A 20109-nucleotide genomic window follows, 5' to 3' on the forward strand; every position below is an offset into this window, starting at 1 on the left:
GCCCCGCCGCTTCCCGGCTCCACCGCCCACGGCCCGCGGGGGGGCCGCCCGAGCCCGCTCCCCGCCCACGGGCGGCCGGCGCACCCGGCGTCCTGGCGCCCCACGGGGAAGGAACCCCCTCCCCGGGGCCGGGGGAGCCCCGCGCCTCCCCGCTGCCCCCCGCGCCGGGGGAAGGCACGCACGCCGCCCCGGGGAGAGCCGGGGCTCCGTGTGCGGGGCCGGGGCGGGCGCGGAGCCCCCCGACCTCGCCGAGCCCACCCTTCGCCCGTGGGACGCAGGATCCCCCCGCTGCCGGGGGTCGCCCCGGTCCCAGGGGACCCCCCGGGCTGCCCCGCTCCCCCCGGGGCCCGCCCGTCCCCAGCCGGGGCTCCTCGTCCCGGGCGCACCCCCGGCGCGGCACCGCGGGGCCGTGGGGAGCGGGGCCGGGCGGCCCCCGGGGCCGTGGGGGCCGAGGGGCGGGACCTGCATCCCCCCCACGCGTGACCCCCTCACAAAAACAACGTGAGACCGCTTCCTGATAGGAGGCGGCGCTTGTCAATCAGGCGGGATTCGGGAGGGGCGGGAGGGCGTGACGGGCCAGGCCTATGCTCTGATAGGCTGAGGGGCGTGCCTGTCAGAGCCGTTACTAAGGCGGGGCTCGCGGTTGCTACGGGATGGGCGTGCCTCCGTTGGTCACCGTGGTAACCGAGGGCGGGACCATGGCCGGTTCCTGCCCGGACTATGCTGATAGACTGTAGGTGCTGTCAGTTAGCGCGGCAGGCCTTCCGATAGGTCGGCTCAGCCGTCACTCGGAGATGACGCCATGCGAGCCCTCCACTCTCGTCGGCTGCCGCCTGCCCCTCGGCGGCCGTTGCCAGGCAGGCGGCGGCGGCGGTGGCGGAAGCGGAAGTCGGCGGCGCGGCCGCGGCGGGAGGGATGAAACCGGCTCCGGGGCGGCGGCTCCTGGGAGCGCTGGTGCTGCTGCTCCTGCCGCCGCCGCTGGGGGGCGCAGGTGCGCGGGGCGGCGACGTCACCGGGCGGGGACCGGGGCGGCGGCAGTGGCGACGTCGTGGCGGGGCTCGGGGCGGCGACGGCCCCCGGGGGAGCGGGGCGGGGGTGTCACGCGGCGGCGGGAGCGGGGGGCCGGGGCCGGGGGGCTCCAGCCCGGGGTCGCCCCCGCCCCCCGCGGCGTTCCCGGGGCGGCGGAGGGCCGGCCCCGGCCGCGGGCGGAGCCGCTCCCGCGGCCTGAGGAGGCGCCGGCGGCCCCGCGGCGGCGGCCCGGAGCGGAGCGGAGGCGGGGCTGGCGGCCGCGGGGGAAGCGGGACGGCGGGCTGGAAGCGGCGGCGCTGACCCAGCCGGGCCCCGGGCAGCCCCGCTGCCGCCGCCTCCGTCCCCTCCGGCCCAGGCAGCCGCCTCCGGGCAGGGCGAAGCGCGCTCTGCTGCGGCCGAGCCCCGGCCGTGCCGGGGGCCGCCCCTGCCCCCCGCAGCCCCGGCTCCCGAGCGGAGCAGGAGGGCCCGAGGCGAGCGCAGCCCCCGGCCTCCCGCCCGGCTCCTCTCGGGAAGCCGCCTCTTGTTCCCCTTCTGCCCGGCGGCGTTTCCCTGCCGCAGCGCGCTGCCCAACGGCAGCCCCAGGGCACGGCCCGCCCGCTCCCAGGGCGCTCCCCGGGGCCTCCGGCCTCCTGGGTGACAGCGCGGCCCGGTGCTGTGGCAGAGGGTGCCGGAGGGACTGGGCTTTCGGTGTCTCGCTGTCCGGATCTGCCGGTGCAGCTGGGCCCTCTGTGGGATTCGGGAGCCCCCTTCACCTCGGGGGGTGGGTTTGTGCAGGAGGCGTGCTCAAATTTAGTTTTCCCTGAGATGGGGATGGCTCTAGAACAAGGAGTCAAGCTGGAAAAGGGAGCAGGGGATGAGTCTGTGCTGTTTCTGACAGTCCTAGGAGCGGGGTTATCCCAGAAAAGAACCAGACAGTGTATTCCAAGGGAAACAGAGGAAGGACTTTTATCTTTATTCACCCAGAGTATGCTTAATTGGGGGAACTCCGGGAAGGGAAAGTGGACCCCTGTGTTTTGGTGGGTGAAGCAGAAGGGAACAGGGGCCTCGTGTTTGGTCTGCATTGCTGAATCCCTTTCCTCTGCTCTGTGTTGCACAGATGCCAGGGAGTCAGTCATCCCGCTCCACGAGGGCCGCGCGTACCATCTCTCAGATTCTCACCACTTCTGCTACACCAACACACGCGTCCCGCAATGGCACGACATATGGACCAGGATGCAGGTGAGAGGAGAAGGCAGGTCCTCCCGCGTCTGGCTGGGCAGAGCCCCTCTGGCAGCTGCTGCCATGCCCCCGTTTGCTTCCCTCCCCTGCGCAGATCCGGGTCAACAGCAGTCAGATGATCCGAGTCACACAGGTGGACAGCGAGGAGAAGCTGGAGGAGTTCAACATGTGGAATGTCGTTTTCTCCTTCCTGAAGGAGAAGCTGAACGACACCAGCATTGATGTGGATCTCTACAGCAACAAAACCTGCCTGAAGGTTGAGCTGCTGGAGGCCGGCACCAAGTACTGCGTCATCCTCTTCCGCCGTACGTCTCCTCTGTGGCGGGGCTCCTGGGGTGGGCGGTGGGTCTGGCTGCTCCGGCGCTCTCCAGGGGGCAATGAGGATGTGGCCAGGTGAGCTCATGGTCTGAGAGCCAGCAGGGCTGGTCCTTCCTTGGGAAGGAAAATGGGCCCGCAGAGGGAAGCGTGTCTTTGTCCATGGGATATAAAGTGGGGGAATTTAGGGCACTTGTCAGAGGTTTGCCTGGGATGCTGCCCCTTCTCTGTCCTTGTGACTGCGTGGCAGGCTGGAGCTCGACCTGGAGGGCACTGTGCCAGGGTTCCTCTCAACCTGGACTTGCTCTCTTTCCAGGCTTTGACCCTAAGCTGTTCCTGGTTTTTTTCCTGGGCCTGTTGTTGTTCTTCTGTGGGGATATGCTGAGCAGGTGAGTCACCTCTCCCCCATGAGCTGGGGACAAGGACGGTTGGGTGGGCAGTGCCTGGTTGGCTCTGCAGCCTGCAGGCTCTCACGTTGCCCCCAGTGGGTGCGTTTGTGCACAGGTATCCATGAGCTGTAAAATACCTTGTGCACATGTGTGATCTCTGCAGGAGCCAACTCTTCTACTACTCAGCTGGGATTAGTTTTGGCTTGCTGGCCTCACTGCTCATCCTCGTCTACATGATGTCCAAGGTCATGCCCAAGGTGAGTGTCCCAGACCTCACAGCAGTAGCTCTTTCTACACCTGTACGATTGCTCTGGTGAGAGTGCTAGAGTATGTGGCCTTGGGGTGCTGGGTTGTGGGTCTAGTTTTGCATGGAGCAAGGCTCGGCAGCTGGGGGGAGGTAGCCATGCCCCACTGCCTGTCTTGAATTTCCCATCTCCTCTTCTAGAAAAGTCCTGTTTACTTCTTGCTGGTAGGAGGCTGGTCCTTTTCCCTGTACCTGCTTCAGCTGATCTTCAAGAACCTACGGGAGATCTGCAAGTCCTACTGGCGGTACCTCCTAGGTAGGTGTGAGCCCTTCAGACTTGCTGGTTCACCGGTCTGCATGTCTCAAACTGGAGCTGCAATGTGCTGGTGGGAAGCACTGAGGCTTCCTGCCCACCTCGTTGCTGCAGATGCTGCCCTTGTACTCCTGAGAGAGGTGGGCTCTGGCATCAGGTTTAACTGCAGCCCTGGCAGACGCTGCTCAGCCAGACTGAGCCTGCTGGTTTGTGCCTGCCTGATCCCTCTGCTCTCCCACAGGCTACCTGCTGCTCGTGGGCTTCGTGAGCTTCGGCGTGTGCTACAGGTACGGTCCGCTGGAGAACGAGCGCAGCATCAACCTCCTCTCCTGGGTCCTGCAGCTCCTGGGCCTATTGCTGATGTATTCAGGCATCCAGATCCATCCCATCGCCTTGGCCTTGGTGGTCATCGCCATCTGCACCAAGAACCTGGACTACCCCATGCAGTGGGCCTTTGCTGCCTACAGGTGAGGAATGCAAGCACCTCGGCTTGCTCCCAATTCCCATCCGTTGCCAGGCCTGGGTGAGCTGCTAGATGGAGCCTGTGTCGCAGAACCAGGGCCTTTTTGCTGGGGTTTGGGGCTGGGGTGGGCATAGTGGGGGGGTTGTGTCCCTTCTCCTGAGGTTGGTGCATGAGAGTGCCCTGCTTCTCCTTGTGGCTGGGAGACTCCCTCGGGAGCGAGGAGCGGAGGCCGGAGGGACGTGCTCTGTTCCTCCCACTGCCAGCTGTGACCCAGCTGCCCTGGGAGCTGGGCCTGTGCTGGGGGTCCTGCCCCAGCTGGGTGGGCAGTAACCAGTGCTGCTCTGCTGGCAGGAGAGTCCAGAGTGCCAGGCTCGGGCCAAGCCCCCCCCGCCTGCTGACAGAGGAGGAGTACCGGGTCCAGGGCGAGGTGGAGACACGCAAGGCCCTCGAGGAGCTTCGAAGTTACTGCAGAAGCCCAGATTTCTCTGCCTGGACTGTGGTCTCCCGCATCCAGTCTCCCAAGAGGTAATGTCCCCTGGCAGTGTGCTCGGGGTGGCAGACCTGCATCTCCATGTGCTTCTGAAAGCCTGGAGTTGCTCCATGCTGTCACCTCTGGCTTTAGAGATAGGGAGACAGAGGCACAGAAGGTCCGTGGTGTGTGGAAGCAGGGCGTGCCATGGGGGAAGGACAGATAACACCCAGTCCTGGCACTGAAACACTTCACCCCAGCTCCTTGCGTGCCAGGGCCTCACAGGAGGCTGCCAGGCATGCGTGCACAACATGCTTCTTTGCGGCTTCTTCCCAGGTTTGCTGACTTTGTGGGTGGCGCCTGTCACGTCACCCCCAACGAGGTCTCTGTCCACGAGCAGGAGTACGGCCTGGGCGGCATCTTCCTTGAGGACCAGCTCTTCGAGGAGGAGGAGGATGACAACGACTCCTTTGACAGGAATCATGCAAGTTACTCCCACAACCACCTTGGATGCTGATTGAGGTCAGCTGCCCCGGACCCACAGGGGCAAGGGGCAGAACTGCTGCTAATTCCTCACTGCCCTGACACCTGCAGATCACAAAGCCCCGTTTGCCGGGGAGAGATGGCGTGTCTGCTCCCAGCACCCCCAATCCCACCCCAAGCTGGGCTGCCGTGAGCTCTGCAGCAGAGCCTGGTGAGAGGACAAGGGGGGCTGACACCCTCATCTTCCCCAGGCAGCTCCTGCCAGGCTAAGGTGCGAAAGCTTTTGTCAGCACAGCCCTGGGTGTTGGCAGGGCAGATGCAGGGAGCTGGTCCCAGCTGGGGACCGCAGGGCAGGCGAGGTCTGCACTGCTGACAAGATGTGGGATGCTGGTCCTGCCTGAAGATGGACTGGAGCCACCCTGACTTTTGGTGTGGGTAGTTGTGAGCTCCCAGTGTGTGAATCGTAGGGGCAGGGACCTCCTCCCCAGGCCTGGGCACTTAGCTGGCTCCTGCAAGCACCCTGAGCCCTGTCCCTCAGCGCTGCTGCTGTGGCCAGCAGACGGGAGCCCCTCTTCCCCACCTTGCTGCCTCAGGGCTGCCGGGCACCCTGGCTCTGCTGGGAACGTCTCTGCCTGCCAGGGTGGAGATGGAGCAAAAGGTCTGTCGTGCGTGCAGATGCCTGTGAGGGTGACATGCACGAGAGGAACTTTGGACCTGTCCCACCAGTACCTGCATGCTCAGCATCTGCCTGCTGCCAGGCTGCTGTGGGGAGGGAGCGGGCAGCGGGTGACCTGCTCCTCCTCCTCCTCCTCCTCCTCCTCTTGCTGTTACCAAAGATGTCAGAGGGCTCCGGCTGCTTGGGCTGTGCCTCTGCCTTGGCTCGTTGATACCAAAAACCCCAGCGCCTCCCTGGTGGAGATGCAGCTCAACGGGCCCCTCCATGTGCGTGTCACAGAGCTCGGGAGAAGGCAGCCTTGAAGTCTGCTCGGTGCCCTGCGTACTCACCCCGCTCCCCCCAGCTGCTGTGATGTGGCAGAGGCCGTGCTCAGCCTCCCTCTCCCCATGCCTCTGCCAGACAGTCCCTGGGCTGAGGATGAGTGTGGATGTGCTTCTTCCTCCCTGCCTTGCTGGCAGTTAGGTGCTGACAGCTCCCTGTCCCCTTGAAGCTGGTGCCCTCTGCCCTTAAACTGCTGTTACATGGGGCCCGTCCCCGCTGTGCTCCCCTCTCAGCTGCCAGCTGGTGTGGGCAGGGGATGGGGATGGCCCTGCCTGTGTTCCCGCTCCCCGTGCTGGGGAGCGGGCTCTGCTCCCCAGCAGCCAGCTCGGCACCGCCAGTCCTCGGCCTTGCCAAAGCACAAAGCTGGAGGGGACGCCCCAATCTATGCAACTTCCTAAGCAATAAAGCTGCCCTCTGGCAGCCTTGCTGCCCCGTGGCTGCTCTGCTGCCCGCGGCCTGGGCTCCCGCAGCCTGGCCCATACCCTGCCTGTGCCGCTGCCGGAGCTTTTGCTGTTGGTTTGTTTCTGTCCCAGGTTTGCTCCCCTTCCCTTGCCGTGCTTTCCTCCCTGCTCTGGTGTGAGCAGCCTCTGTTACTATGTCCCTCCGTCCCCTCTGCGTGGTTAATGACCGATTATATTTTTAATAAAGATGTATTTTGTAGGTAACGAGCCTCATTTGTCCATTCTGCAGTGACCCTGGGGCTCATCCTCGGCTCTGGCCTGTCCTCGGTTCTGGCTCGTCTGCCTCTGCTCGCTCTGCCGAGGGTGCTGCGTGGTGCTTGGGGGACAAAGAACAGGCCCACGGGTGATTGGGTCCCTGCGGCAGCCCCAGAGCAAAGGCAGGACTGACCGTGGCCACAGGTTCTTGCCCCGGCTGCGGCGTGGGCAGGTATCTTCTCCCCGGGAGCAGCCCTGGGCGCTCCCAGCTCTGCCAGCCCCTGTACCTTGCTCCGGTTTCCCGCAGCCCTGGGAGGAAGCTCCCTTTGTTTGCTTGGCTGCAGGTGACTTTCTCTGCTTGTTCCTGCTACAAGCTGCCAGGGCAGGGAGAGGGGCAGCAGCAGCCTGGCCCGGCTGGGGGCTGGCGGGCAGCCTGGGGCTGCTTCCCACCTGGCTGGTGTGCTTTGTGCCTCAGTTTCCCTATCTGCGAGTGGGCGTGGTGCCCTGAGGGAGGTCCCTCCTGCCCCCCGCCCCTCCGTGGGCCGGACTGGGCCAGCACTGGGCGCTGGGCTGGGCTGAGCCCCACCGGTTCCCAGGCAGCTCCAGCTGAAGCCGCTCCAGGAGCCGCTGCTCTGCAACTGGGAGGTGAGTTGTGGACCCCTCTGCTCCCAGGCACCAGCCTGAAGCACCCGAGCCCCCCGCGCCCTGGGGCTGGCTGGGGGCACCCTGTGCCCACAGCCCCCACCCCAGGGGACCTCCACTCCATGGGGCACGGGGAGCCCAGACCCAGCACTGTGGGGAAGACTGGGGCAAACCCAGGGCTGCCCTGGAGCTGCGCAGGGGGCTCTTGCTCTGGTTTCCACCCGTGCTCACCCTGGGGTGCCACACCCAGCAGCACGGGGGTCTCAGTGCCGGTGCCCTGCATGGGGGGAGGCTGCAGGGACCCACAGGAGGCTCTGCCATCCTCTCTGGAGGCTGCTGCCAGCGGGGCAGCTCCTGATGGAGCCATCTCCATCACCCCGTTCACCCCATCCTTCCCCATTTCCTTGCTCGTGAACTTTCCCCGGGCACCGATAAGTGGGGCTGGGTTTACAGCCCTGTGCCTGGGCTGTAAAGTGAGGGTGAAGGTCACCCCGGGGAACGTGGCTGCTCTGTAAAAGACAGGTGAGGGATGGGTGGAGCGTGGGCGGAAAGCAGCACCGTCTCTCGTGGGAGCCCTTGGGTGCTGCTGGCTGCAGGGCTGTCGGAGGGGCCTGGGCTCCTCCGGCCCTGAGCCTGTCCCTTCCCTGCCCTGGCTTCCCCCTGCCAGGAAGGAGGGAGGAAGCGGAGGCTGAATTCGTCTCTGCCCCAAGAATAGGATCCAGGTGTCCATGTTTCCTGGCCAGGCCCCTGCTTCCCCCACAGCAGTGGGCAGGAGGCATCCTGTCCCCCCGCAAGCCCCCATCCCCACCACGGGGTCCTGGGCGCCAGGGTGCCCTGGGAAGGAGTCCTCTGTGCCAGTGTGGGTGTCTGGCTGCCTTGTCCCCTGTCCCCAGGGGCTGCCAGCCCCAGCACGGTGCCTGGGGGAGCTGGGCACAGCAGGGGCAGGGAGCAGCCAAGGTCCCAGCTGCATCCCGCTGGCCAAGGGCCGCATCCTGCCCTGTGCTGAGCTTAGCCAGTGCTTTGAGCCTTGCCACGCATCTCAGTGGGTCTGTGCCCCCTGGGTGCTGGGGCACCCTGCTCTCCCTGGGGTCCTTCTGAGTCTCTAAGAGCGGGGGGCAGCCAGGGTCTCGGGGGTGCAGGGGCTGCTGAGGACCGGGGGGGGTGTTTTGGGGAAGGGGCTGCATGTCCATGGGCTGCAGCTCCCCCTTCCACTCTGCCCCAGCTGCCCCAGAGCTGCCCGGCCATGGAAGCCACCACCTCGCTGCTGGATGCTGCGGCAGTCGGGGACCTGGTGCTGCTGGACCCGCTCACTGAGGAGTCGCTGCTCCACACCCTGCAGGAGCGCTTCCGCCGCAGTGACATCTACGTAGGCACCGGGCCAGGGACGCGGGGTCTGGGGGGGGGAGCAGGGGGAGGTCACAGGGTCTGGGGTGGGGAGCAGAGGACAGCGCAGGATCTGGGCTGGGTCCTCCCGGCCCTGCACCCACACCATCCTGCTTGCCCACAGACGTACATCGGGAACGTGGTGATCTCGGTGAACCCCTACCGGTCACTGCCCATCTACACCCCTGAGAAGGTGCAGGAGTACCACAACTGCAACTTCTTCGCTGTGAAGCCCCACATGTGAGCACAGGGAGCCTGGCAGCCCTGGGGTGCCCTCGGTTCCCCTGGATCCTGCTACGGGCTTCGCCCATGGGTGAGCCCAAGGCTTTGGGGTCTAGGGGAGTTCACTTGGGGCAGCCTCGTAGCCACAATGGGGGGCTCTTGGTGTTTCCTGAAGCCCCTGGACCCCTGCAGCCCCCTTCTGACCCCTTCTCGCCCCCAGCTATGCTATCGCTGACGATGCCTACCGCTCGCTGCGGGACCGGGACCGGGACCAGTGCATCCTCATCACCGGCGAGAGCGGGGCTGGCAAGACAGGTAGAGCTGGGGCTGCTGCCAGGTGCTCACGGGGCTGCGAGGGGCTCGCGGGACAGGTGAACACGGCCCTGGCACCCATGGCCCCTTGCTCGCAGAGGCCAGCAAGCTGGTGATGTCCTACGTGGCGGCCGTGTGCAGCAAAGGGGAGGAGGTGGACAAGGTGAAGGAGCAGCTCCTGCAGTCCAACCCCGTGCTGGAGGGTAAGCACTCGCACCTCGCACCCTGCACCCATTCCAGAGCTCAGCACAGCCCCCCCAGACCACGCTGTAACCCCGTCTTTCCCCCCCTGCAGCCTTTGGAAATGCCAAGACTATCCGCAATGACAACTCCTCCCGATTCGTGAGTGACTGGGGAACCGGGGTGGTGGAGCCACAGCCCGCAGAACCAGACCCTGCTGGGGCCACGCAGACCCTGATGGGGCTGGAGGCACGGGATGGGGATGTGGGCATGGGGAGCAGAGGCACTGCCCCCCGCAGGGTTCCCCTGCCCTGACCCTAGCCCCATCCCTCAGGGCAAGTACATGGACGTGGAGTTCGACTTCAAGGGGGAGCCCCTAGGAGGGGTCATTAGCAACTGTGAGTACCGATCGCCCATCCCTGGAGGTCCCACTTCGCATGCCCTGGTGACACTGACCCCTGCCCACAGACTTGCTGGAGAAATCCCGCATTGTCCGGCACGTGAAGGGCGAGAGGAACTTCCACATCTTCTACCAGCTCCTGGCCGGGGGCTCGGCACAGCTGCTCCGTAGGTCCAGGTCCCCCAGCACAGGGGTTTGGGGGGGCCGGGGGCCTGGGGGGGCCATGGCTGAGCCGCCTCCTGTGCCCTGCCGCAGAGCAGCTGAAGCTCCGCCAGGACTGCCGGCACTACGGCTACCTGAACCGGGAGAGCTCTGGCCTGCCTGGCGTGGATGACGCAGCCAACTTCCGCACCATGCAGGTATCGCCAGCCAGGGCCCGGGAGGCTGGGAAGCTGTGACACCCCCCCGCAAAACACTCTGGGGCTGTCCCTGTCCCCCTGAGCTGCCTGTGTCCGTCCCCAGGATGCCATGAAGGTCATCGGCTTCTCGCCCGCCGAGGTGACGGCGCTGCTGGAGGTGACGGCTGTGGTGCTCAAGCTGGGCAATGTGCAGCTGAGCAGCAACTACCAGGCCAGCGGGATGGAAGCCTGCAGCATCGCTGAGCCACAGGGTAGGGACAGGGATGGGGACCAGCCCGGGGGGGGGGGGGGGCCTCCCCAGCCCCCTGCTCAGCCCCAGCACCGCTGCCTCCCTGCACAGAGCTGCAGGAGATCTGCGAGCTGATCGGGCTGGACCCCAGCCTGCTGGAGCGGGCGCTGTGCTCTCGCACTGTGAAGGCGCGGGACGAGACGGTGCTCACCACCCTCAGCGTCCCCCAGGTGAGCAGGACCATCCCCTGCCGTGGGGCTGGCGCCTGGCAGCCCCCTGGGAGCTGGCACGAGCCCCTCACCCCTCTCCCCAGGGCTACTACGGCCGGGACGCGCTGGCCAAGAACATCTACAGCCGCCTCTTTGATTGGCTGGTGAACCGCATCAACACCAGCATCCAGGTGAGGGCCTGGGGCGGCAGGCACCGGCCCCCCCATCCTGGACAGGGCCCTGGACCCCCACCCCACATGGGGCCAGGACACAGCTCAGCACCCTGCTGTCTCCCCAGGTGAAGCCGGGCAAGCAGAGGAAGGTGATGGGTGTTCTGGATATCTACGGCTTTGAGATCTTCCAGGTGAGTGCAGGGCCCACCCAGCCCCATTCTGCTGCTGGGGGGGGCTGGGCACAGCGGGTGGGACATGGGGCAGGGCTGGGGGCTCAGGCACGACCTGCCATGCAGGACCCTTCTCTTGCAGGACAATGGCTTTGAGCAGTTCATCATCAACTACTGTAATGAGAAGCTGCAGCAGATCTTCATCCTGATGACGCTGAAGGAGGAGCAGGAGGAATATGTCCGAGAGGTACCCCCTGCCCGTGCCGGTCAGGCTGGATGCGGCCCCTCTGCCTCTGCCAGCGCATGGCCACCAAGGAGCCTTGGCCCACCAGGGACAGGGAAGTGCCGGAGACGGCTCTGTGGCATGTCCCTCCCCGGCCCCGCTCCCTGCCGGGAGCAGATTCAATAGCAGGAAGGCAGGGAGGGATTCGGGATCCCCATCCACGTGGCCGGACGTCCGGTTCCTGCCCTACGTTGGCTGGGGGGTGTCCGTGGGGCAGGGTCCATGCGCCTTGTGTCCAGGGGTCCGTGCATCTGACTCCTGTCTGCTCCCAGGGCATCCAGTGGACCCCGGTAGAGTTTTTTGACAACAGCATCATCTGCAACTTGATCGAGAACGTGAGTTGCTCCCCGGTGCCAGGGGCCCAGGTCGGGGTCCCAGCTCCCCGCCATTGCACCTGGCGTGGGTTTGGGCTGAGCAGAGCCTGGAGCAGCCCCGGTTCGATGGAGCCGCTGCTCGGGGCCGGGGTCGGTTTGGGGTGACACTGTCCATCATGGCGCAGAGCAAGTGCGGGATCCTGGCCATGCTGGACGAGGAGTGCCTGCGGCCTGGCGTGGTCAATGAGGACACCTTCCTCACCAAGCTGAACCAGCTCTTTGCCACCCACAAGCACTACGAAAGCAAGGAGACCCAGAACACCCAGCGCATCACGGATGCCAGCATGCCGCTGCAATGCTTCCGCATCCACCACTATGCCGGCAAGGTGCGCCCGCAGCCGCAGGCACCCGCAGCCCGGCCCTGCCGGGGGCAGCCGGGACCCCCGGGTCCTCTTCCCAGCTTTGCATGGGAGATGCGGGGCTGGACTGGGAATGGGCACGGAAACACTGAACCGTAACCTGCTCGCTCCCTCCTCGCTCTTGGAGTGCGGCCCTCCCGTGCACCCCGCTAAGCGCTGGCCCCGCTCCCGCGCCCAGGTGACCTACAATGTGACGGGCTTCATTGAGAAGAACAACGACCTGCTTTTCCGCGACCTCTCGCAGGCCATGTGGGCGGCCCGGCACACGCTGCTGCGTTCCCTCTTCCCCGAGGGAGACCCCCAGAAGGTCTCCCTCAAACTGCCCCCCACCGCAGGCTTCCAGTTCAAGGCCTCAGTGGCAACACTGATGAAGAACCTCTACTCCAAGAACCCCAACTACATCAGGTACCGGCCCTGGGGGGAGCCCTGGCCCGGCTCTGGTGCCCACGGGACCCCCCAAGCCCACTGCTGCCCTCCTCAGGTGCATCAAGCCCAACGAGACCAAAACAGCAATGCTCTTCACGCCGGAGCTGGTGCTGGCACAGATCCGGTACCTAGGGCTGATGGAGAACGTGCGGGTGCGGCGGGCGGGCTTCGCCTTCCGCCAGCTCTACAGCCCCTTCCTGGAGCGCTACAAGATGCTCAGCCCCCAGACCTGGCCCCGCTGGGCTGGCAGTGACAGGTACGGAGCTGGGCCAGACCCTGGGCACGTCTGGCGGCTCCCTGGCCCCGGGGCTGCAGGGCTCTGACCAGCCTTGTCTCCCACTGCGGTGCAGGGAGGGGGCCAAGGTGCTGCTGGCGGAGCTGGCGTTGCCCCCCGAGGAGCTGGCGTTTGGCCACACCAAGGTCTTCATCCGCTCGCCACGCACTGTGAGTCCAGGGATGGGGGAACAGGGGGAACCCCACTATGGGGCAGTCAGGCTGCCGGGGAAGGCAGGACCTGACCCAGAGCAGGTGCCAGCCCCACGGGCCCCCTTGCCCCGCTGGCAGCCCCGAGCCCGTCCTGGGGGATCCTGGGTGATGCCGCAGCCCCTGGAGGCGGCTCCCTGCCGGGGTTCCCTGTCCCCACTCGGTGCCCCAGCACTTGCCCTGGCTGCCCCCAGCTCTTTGACCTGGAGAGTCGGCGCCAAGAGCGTGTGGCCCAGCTTGCCACCCTCATCCAGAAGACGTTTCGGGGCTGGCGGTGCCGGACCCAGTACCAGCTGATGCGCAAGAGCCAGATCATCATCTCTGCCTGGTTCCGTGGCCATGCGGTGAGGAAGGGGGGGTCGCTGTCACGCGTCCCCTGCCCATCCCTCACCCCCTGGGCAGGGCCCCCTGGCTCTCCCAAGCCCCCCTGGCTCACCTCACCTCTCCCCACTGCAGCAAAAGAATAAGTACAAGCAGATGAAGCGGTCGGTACTGATCATCCAGGCGTATGCACGGGGCTGGAAGGTGAGGGCTGGGCACCCCGGGGCCGCTGGCAGGGACTGGCAGGTCTCCTAGCGTGGGCAGCGTGGGGTGGTGGGTGTGCGGCGGGGAGGGGCCGGGGACTCCGCGTGCCCCATGATGGGACCAGACTCATCTCCTCTCCCTGTCTTCCGTCCTTCTCTCCTGCCTCTCTCCTGCCTCACTCCCTCTCGCTCCCTATCTGTGTCGGTCTCTCCCCGCCTCGGGCTCCCGGGGCTCTCACCCCCTGCAGTCTCGCCGGCTCCTCCGGGAGCTGAAGTCTCAGAGCCACCGTCACGCGGCTGCCGCCACCATCGCTGCTTACTGGAGAGGGTACCAGGTAACAGGGCCAGCCCTGCCGCGCGGCCGTGTGCTCTGCCCGCTGCCTCTGTCCTGCTGTCCACGCCGCTGTGTCCAGGGCTGTCTGTCTGTCTGCCCACCCTGGCTCCTGCCCACCCTGTCGGGCTGGAGCAGCTGTCCTCTCTGCTGGGGCCAAACGGGGACAGGGGAAGGGACACCCGTGTCCCGCAGGGGTGGCAGCGGGAGGGCGGCGAGGTCCCGCGTCCCCACCACTGCTGCCACTGACGGCCGTCTCTGGCAGGTCCGCAGGGCGTACAGGAGATATTTCCGCTCTGAGGCCAGCACCCGCCTGGCCAACTTCATCTACCGGCGGCTGGTGAGTGGGGCCGGGGGGAGAGGGGGCATGGCACCTTCCCAGGCCCCCGGCCCTGGCGCTGGCCTGGGCACCCTCCCGACCCCCTGCCGTGTTGCCACCCCCAGGTACAGAAATTCTTGGTGGGGCTGAGGATGAACCTCCCGCCACTGTCGGTGACGGACCGGACCTGGCCCCCTGCGCCATACAAGTTCCTGGCCAGCGCCAACCAGGAGCTGAGGACCATCTTCTACCGCTGGAAGGTGGGACAGGGGGGTGGCGGGGATGTGGGGGGGCTCTGGTTGGGACCTTGTGTCCCTCTGTGCCAGCCCCCGGCATGGGTCTTTGGTGGCACCGAATTGCCCCCTCCCTTGGCAGTGCAAGAAGTACCGGGAGCAGCTGACGCCGCAGCGCAAGGCTCTGCTGCAGGCCAAGCTCTGCGCCAGCGAGCTCTTCAAGGACAAGAAGACGCTTTACTCCAAAAGGTGCCGCGGCTGGGGGCTGGCGGGAAGGGGGGGTGCATGGGGCAGCGCTGGCTGACGGCCTCTGTCCCCAGCCTGCAGCAGCCCTTCCAGGGCGAGTACCTGGGGCTGACGCAGAACCCCAAGTACCTGAAGCTCCATGCCGTGGCCAAGGATAAGCTGGTGATGGCCGACACCGTGAGGAAGGTGAACAGAGCCAGCGGCAAGGTGAGAACTCTCCTTGCCCCCATCCCCACTGCACTGGGAGGGCGTGCGGGGCTGTGCTGACCCCCCTGCCCGCAGACGGTCCCGCGCCTGCTGCTGCTCACCACCGAGCACCTGGTCCTGGCTGACCCCAAGGCTGCCCAGCCCAAGACCGTGCTCAGCCTGGGCGACATTCGCAGCATCTCCGTCACCCGCTTCTCCGACGGCTTCCTGGCCCTGCACCTCAAGGAGGTACCCGGGGTGGGGGTCCCTGGGGGCTTGGGGGGCTCCCGCTGGGGCTAATCCCCCATCTCCCCACAGACCTCCACGGCGGGGGCCAAGGGCGACTTCTTGCTCGTCAGTGACCACCTCATCGAGCTCGTCACCCGCCTGCACCAGACCCTCATGGACGCCACCGCCCAGGCCCTGCCCCTGCACATCGCCGACCAGTATGGGCGGGGCAGGGGGCGGGGCTACCAAGGGTGGGGCCTGCAGGGCGGGGTGAGCCTTGCAGGGGTGCAGCGGCAGGGCAGGGGGGTGTCTGGGGCGGAGCTCACAAGGGTGGGGTAGGGCGCGGTGAGGCTTGTGGGGCGGAGCTTGCAAGGGTGGGGTTCGCAGGGTGGGGCATCAGCTGGGAGGTCCAGAGTGGCTGTGGCAGGCAGCCCCTGAGAGGTGGTGGGTGTAAAGGAGGCAGCTCAGTGGGCAGGAGGTGGGGCAGGGCTGAGCTTGTCCCCACCCCCCCTCTCCGCCCTGGCCCCCTCCAGGTTCTCCACCCGCTTCCAGAAGGGCAACGTGGCCATCACCGTGGTGGAGTCGGCCAAGGCGGGCAGCGAGGTCCCTGTCTGCAAGAAGCGGGGCAGCCACAAGATGGAGGTCCTGGTCCACTGAGACGACCCCCGTGCCCTGCGGGGACCCCCACCCACGGCACCGGCACCCCCACCCACCCTCCTTGGGTCATCCCCCCGCCCCGCTGGGTCCTTGCACCACCTAGGAACTGCTGCAAACCCATTAAACAGATGCTTTGGTGTCGGTACCTGGGTGGTGTTGCAGTGGGTGCCCCGTTACGGGCGGGACAGGGGGACCCGGTTGGGTCAGAGCCCCAGGATGCTATGCCATGGCGCTGGAGCAGGGCAGGAGTGGAGCCCAGCCCCGGGGATGGAGTCCCCCGGCACGCTGTGGGGATGGACCCCCTCCACCCTGGCTCCCCCCTTTCCTGCCGCCTGATTGCAGCCAGCGCTCGGCTTGGCAGTGATTGGAAAGGCCCCAAATTGCAGCCACTTTTCCCATTAAGTGGGAAAGCAGCTCGCTCTGCTGCAGAGGTAATTTCTGGGTGGCTGCGGGTGGCTGGCACGTGAGGTCCTTGGCATCCGCTTGCCTGCGCTGCCCGTCCCCATCTCCCCCTGCCCAGGGTCCCCCGCCCTGCTGCAGGACCCCCTGCGCAGGATGCTCCCTGCTGCGCTCCCCCTCGCCCAGCTGCGCCCCTGCGCCAGCAGCCCTCCCCAGGCTGGCACCGTGGCTCCCGGACTGGCGTTCAGGGACTGGGGCTGCGGCCCAGAGCGGAGCAGGGGGACAGAGAGGAGCCACTGCATGGCCCTGGTGCCCCTACTGCAGCCCACATCCCGTGGGACCTCTGCCAGCCCTGCAGCCCCCAGGAGCTGAGGTTCCTGTGCAGCTCTCATAGCAGCACCCCTCCTGCTGCCTTTTCTCTCCTGCGCTCATCAAGCTCTCAGAGAGGGTTTTGTTTTTTTTCCTGTCCCCACACGTCACCTGCGTTACCTTCGGGAGCTGACGACTCCCCGTCACGTCAGCAGCAGCACCAGCTCCCAGGTGGGCCCTGGAGCATCCATGTGGTTTGTCGTGCGTGGGGGGGGCATGTGTGGGCATGCATGCCAGGGCACTTGGGCAGTGCGTGCACACAGAGGGGCACGTGTGTGTACACGGGGGCACTTGACAGTGCAGATGTGCCCCAGCTCCAGGGCTCCCCCCCCACCTTCCCCTCCGCAGGCTGTGTCACATCCCAGCGCAGGGACCTTCCCGCCCGTGTGCGGTGAGGGGCAAAAGCCGTAAACAAGCCCACCGCAGCCCGGGGCACCTCGGCTCTTCGCAGCTGCGTCGCACTTGGCACCACACAAGTAGGTGTTATTAATTAATTAGGCCGTCTCTGGCCAGGCTCCGATTTAATTAACGTCCCCGGCACTGCAGATGCTGCCCTGCCCCAGGCTGTGCTGCCACGTGAGCTGCCGCTGCCAGGCCGCCTTCCTGCGGGGCCACCGCAGCCGCCAGCACAGCAGCCTGTTGCTCGGGCTGAAGTCAGTGGCTCTCACTTGTTGGCCCGTGTGTTCCCCCTTCCTTTGCATCCCGCTGGTTCCCTCCAACTTTTCCTCCCCATCTTCCATCTCTCCACACTCCAGCCCCCCGGCCAGGGTGAGGGCGCGGAGACGCTTGGGGTGGCTGGGGTTGGGGGATCAGGATGCAGGATCAAGCCCGGGCTCCCAGGAGGCTGAGTCGGGCTGGGGCCGGGGGGGCCTGGGGCTGGTGATGCCGGCCCTGTCTAGGTCACAGAGGGGCCCCGGGAAAAGCAGCCCCACGTGGGGCCGGACCCAGGGCTGCCGGGGCCGTCAGAGCCAGGAGCGCTCCCCATGGCAGCACAGGACCGGGCAGGCCGGGAGCCCTGGGGTGGGACTGGGGGAGACGAGCAGGGTGTGTGGTACAGAAAGCGTGCGTGCACGCGTGTGCAGATGAACGCGTGTCTGCATGCACGTGCATGCATGTGCATCGTGTGTGTGGTGAGAGTCCAGCTGATCGCCACTGTGGTGTGAGACCTCCCAAAGCCAAGCTGCAGAGCAACTGCTAGCAGCTGTGCCAGCGCGGCAGGGACAGGACCGCTCCCACCGCGTGTGTGCCCACACGTGCCGACGGCTGCGTCGTGCTCAGGTGCGTGTCCCCCCCCATGCCTGCGGTGCGAGGAGGGGCCGGGGGCTGTGTGGGCATGGCGCCTGTGTGCTGGCCCCCTACCACGGGGCTCTGCGGCACGGTGGGGAGCTGGCATGCCTGCGTGGGCGCGCTTGTGTCGCGGTGTGACTCTGCGTGTGTAATGGGTGCCTGTCGGTGACATGGTGCCTGCGTGGGCGTGAAGCTGCAGGGTGGGGGTACCACCCCCCCCCGGCCCCCATTGGCGGCTCTCCTCTCGCCCACCCACGCCGTGCCATGGGCAGAGCCCCTTATTTAACTCCGCACAGCAGCCAGCACCCCAGTACTTTGCCTCCCAGCTGAGCCCACGCTGCGAGAGCCGTCGGCACCGCCTGCGGCCGCTGCCCACCTCACCTCACCGCATCTCCTGCTCCGCAGCCGCCAGCGGTGAGGGACGCTCTGCCCCCGGCTCCGCACCGAGCAACACCTGAGGGTTCAGCAGGTCTGTGCCCCCGCGCACCCGGCCCTGGGGGTTCCTGGGGGGCTGCTGCGTCCTGTCCTTGCCTGGTTCAGGCTGGGAGAAGGGAGGAGGGGGAAGCTGGGGAAGCTGCTGGGGAGGGCACAGGCCGGAAGCAGAGATGGGGTGAAGATGCTGCTTGAATTCGGGGAGGGCTTGGGGGGGTCTGGAAGCAAGTCTGGGTCTGGGATCTGGCTGTCAGCAAGCATGCGTGTGCCGGTGCGTGTGTGTGCCGGTGCGCGTGTCAGGGAATGCGTGTGTGCGCTAACACAGGTGACCGTGCAGGACTGAGTCCGAGCCCACGTTTGTGCTCTGTGTGCCCGCACTCGGTCTCGTGCGCGTTTGCACAGTCCGGCTGGTGTGTGACTGCACAAGCACGGCACCGCGGGCACGAGTGGTGGCACGGGACCCCCGGGTCCCCAGTGGAGCCGTGTCCCCCCCGCACCCCCCGCCCCTCCGTGATGCCTCCCCCATAACGTGCCCCCCCCGCACCCCGTAAGGCGGCCCTGGGCTGCAGCCCCCGGTGCAGCCCCCTTCCCCAGGACGCTGGCAGGGAGCCGCCCGCAGCTCGGGGGAGGCCGGGATTTACTGCCCCCCCCCGCCGCCCCCGGGAAGCGGCGCGGTTCCTCCGGCCGCAGACAAGGGCGGGGGTCCCGCCGCCCCCGGCCCCCCCGGCTCCCGTCTCGCTGCTTTCCCTCCCCAGCGCTTGGCCCGGTCCCGGGCTCGTCCCGGGCGCCCCGCGGAGGGGGCGCTGGCTCGGGGCGGCCCCGGGGCCCCGCCGCTGACCGCCGCCCCCAGGCCCCCCCGAGGATGAGGAGCCGCCCGGCGCTGGCGGCGCTGCTCGTCCTGGCGCTGCCGCTCGCCCTCGCCCGCCGTCCCCCCGCCGCCGCCGCCCCGCCGGGCCCCGCGCCCCCCGCACAGGTAGGGCCGTCGGGGCGCCGGGGAGGGGGGCAGCGGCGGGCGGACCCCGGAGCCCCCGGGCCCCCCCACGCCGCTCACCCGCTTCGCCTCCCGCAGGGGATGCCCGTCCCGGAGCCGCTGCCCTGGAGAGCCCGCGGCGGCCACGGGGCCGCCTACGCCGCCCTGCTGCAGCTGCTGCGGGAGGAGGACGCCGGTGAGGGCCGGGGGGGCGAGGGCAGGGGGGGCTGCGGAGGGTCGGTCGGTCCGGCCGGTCCCGGCCCGGTCCGGTCCGGTCCGGTCCGGCGCCGCTCACCCGCTTCGGTCTCTTCCAGCTCCGCCCGCGCCCGCGGCTCCGCAGAAGCGTAAGTCCCGCCCGGTCCCGGTCCCGGTCCCGCAGCCGGGCCCCGCGGCCCTGACGGCGGGTCTCTCTGCAGGGGACATGCACGACTTCTTCGTGGGGCTCATGGGGAAGCGGGCGGCGGAGCCCGGGCGGCCGGCGGGGCGGGGGAGCGGCGGCCCGTCCCCCCGCTGCTCCCCGGGGCCCCCCGCGGCCGGCGGGGCCCCGCTGCGGGCGGCGTGAGCCGCGGACCGAGCCGGCGGGGCTGGACGGGGCGCGCCCCGCCGCCCGCACCCACGGGGGCCGTGCCCCGCGCCCCGCGGCGAGGCACCGGCACCGGGGACTGCGCCGCGGCGGCGGTACCGGCTCGGGGCGTCCCGGGCGCGCCACGGACCGCGGAGCCGCCGTGGGCCCCGCCGGGGCCGGGGCCGCGCTCGCACGCGCGCGTGTCCCCGCGCTGCCCGACAGCCGCACCGGCAGCGGTGCCTGTCCGTGCGCCGTGTACACCCGTGCCTGTATACACCCACCCGTGCCTGTGTACGCACCCCTGTATACACCCACCCGTGCCTGTGCGGGACACGCGCCCGGAGCGTCTCTGTGTCTTGGCTGCGCCGCGCAGGGGGCCGGGACAGCCCGCGGGGACGGGCCCACGGGGGGGGAGCGGGGCCAGGGCGGGGGCCCGCGTGCTCTTGGGCTGCAGCGACCTGTCCCTGCCCCACACCTGCCCCCCGCAAATGAAGAGGAGCCCGTGTCCGTGCCCGTGTCCGTGTCCCTGTCCGTGCCCGTGTCCCCGTCCCGGTGCCCGCGCCCCCGCAGCTCCCCTCCGGGC

The 20109-nt window shown here is 67.7% G+C and overlaps 3 protein-coding genes across 10 annotated transcripts; all 3 read left to right on the forward strand.

The window, feature by feature from the left end:
• The first annotated feature begins 753 nt into the window (after positions 1-753).
• NEMP1 (nuclear envelope integral membrane protein 1) lies at positions 754-7188 on the forward strand. Of its 7 annotated transcripts, none has more exons than XM_087771759.1 (10): positions 754-991; positions 2126-2247; positions 2342-2552; positions 2879-2951; positions 3115-3208; positions 3397-3511; positions 3750-3975; positions 4323-4496; positions 4777-4924; positions 5035-6585. In XM_087771759.1, exons 1-10 carry the CDS (start codon positions 916-918, stop codon positions 5191-5193), a joined length of 1398 nt encoding a protein of 465 aa, XP_087627885.1. In that variant the 5' UTR covers positions 754-915; the 3' UTR covers positions 5194-6585. The 7 variants fall into 7 exon arrangements, 6 of the variants coding, with proteins under 6 accessions (XP_087627885.1, XP_087627881.1, XP_087627883.1 ...); XR_015707794.1 differs by lacking the exons at positions 754-991; positions 5035-6585 and adding exons at positions 6611-6808; positions 7052-7188 and having other exon boundaries at positions 1655-2247; positions 4841-4924; XM_087771755.1 differs by lacking the exons at positions 754-991; positions 5035-6585 and adding an exon at positions 6611-6864 and having other exon boundaries at positions 1655-2247; positions 4841-4924.
• MYO1A (myosin IA) lies at positions 7083-15641 on the forward strand. Of its 2 annotated transcripts, XM_087771686.1 has the most exons (29): positions 7083-7221; positions 8441-8584; positions 8726-8841; positions 9044-9138; positions 9234-9338; positions 9431-9477; positions 9650-9713; positions 9784-9882; positions 9971-10074; positions 10178-10325; positions 10415-10533; positions 10617-10703; positions 10811-10876; positions 10998-11102; positions 11411-11473; positions 11638-11838; positions 12050-12276; positions 12353-12553; positions 12648-12741; positions 12975-13124; positions 13237-13305; positions 13553-13639; positions 13901-13975; positions 14080-14214; positions 14330-14436; positions 14508-14640; positions 14716-14868; positions 14938-15065; positions 15381-15641. In XM_087771686.1, the coding sequence occupies exons 2-29, from the start codon at positions 8462-8464 to the stop codon at positions 15502-15504; spliced, it is 3225 nt and encodes a 1074-aa protein (XP_087627812.1). In that variant the 5' UTR covers positions 7083-7221; positions 8441-8461; the 3' UTR covers positions 15505-15641. The 2 variants fall into 2 exon arrangements, with proteins under 2 accessions (XP_087627812.1, XP_087627813.1); XM_087771687.1 differs by lacking the exon at positions 13553-13639.
• Positions 15642-17073: 1432 nt separating this feature from the next.
• TAC3 (tachykinin precursor 3) lies at positions 17074-20062 on the forward strand. Its single transcript, XM_087771811.1, has 4 exons — positions 17074-18964; positions 19061-19157; positions 19276-19305; positions 19378-20062. The coding sequence occupies exons 1-4, from the start codon at positions 18854-18856 to the stop codon at positions 19521-19523; spliced, it is 384 nt and encodes a 127-aa protein (XP_087627937.1). The 5' UTR covers positions 17074-18853; the 3' UTR covers positions 19524-20062.
• Positions 20063-20109: the final 47 nt, after the last annotated feature.

This window comes from Nipponia nippon, unplaced genomic scaffold (genome assembly GCF_047370975.1).
Source record: "Nipponia nippon isolate SJK-2023a ecotype South Korea unplaced genomic scaffold, ASM4737097v1 scaffold_35, whole genome shotgun sequence".
NCBI lineage: Eukaryota > Metazoa > Chordata > Aves > Pelecaniformes > Threskiornithidae > Nipponia > Nipponia nippon.

Excerpts from the sequence above, each read along its gene's own strand:
- MYO1A (XM_087771686.1), top strand. The coding sequence starts at position 8,462 with ATGGAAGCCACCACCTCGCTGCTGGATGCTGCGGCAGTCGGGGACCTG. Across the intron at positions 10,704-10,810 it reads GCATCAACACCAGCATCCAG|GTGAAGCCGGGCAAGCAGAG; the intron begins GTGAGGGCCTGG and ends CTGTCTCCCCAG. Across the intron at positions 14,437-14,507 it reads AAGACGCTTTACTCCAAAAG|CCTGCAGCAGCCCTTCCAGG; the intron begins GTGCCGCGGCTG and ends CTCTGTCCCCAG.
- NEMP1 (XM_087771754.1), top strand. The coding sequence starts at position 1,834 with ATGGGGATGGCTCTAGAACAAGGAGTCAAGCTGGAAAAGGGAGCAGGG. Across the intron at positions 2,248-2,341 it reads ACATATGGACCAGGATGCAG|ATCCGGGTCAACAGCAGTCA; the intron begins GTGAGAGGAGAA and ends TCCCCTGCGCAG. Across the intron at positions 2,952-3,114 it reads TGTGGGGATATGCTGAGCAG|GAGCCAACTCTTCTACTACT; the intron begins GTGAGTCACCTC and ends TGATCTCTGCAG.
- TAC3 (XM_087771811.1), top strand. The coding sequence starts at position 18,854 with ATGAGGAGCCGCCCGGCGCTGGCGGCGCTGCTCGTCCTGGCGCTGCCG. Across the intron at positions 18,965-19,060 it reads GCCCCGCGCCCCCCGCACAG|GGGATGCCCGTCCCGGAGCC; the intron begins GTAGGGCCGTCG and ends CGCCTCCCGCAG. Across the intron at positions 19,306-19,377 it reads GCCCGCGGCTCCGCAGAAGC|GGGACATGCACGACTTCTTC; the intron begins GTAAGTCCCGCC and ends GTCTCTCTGCAG.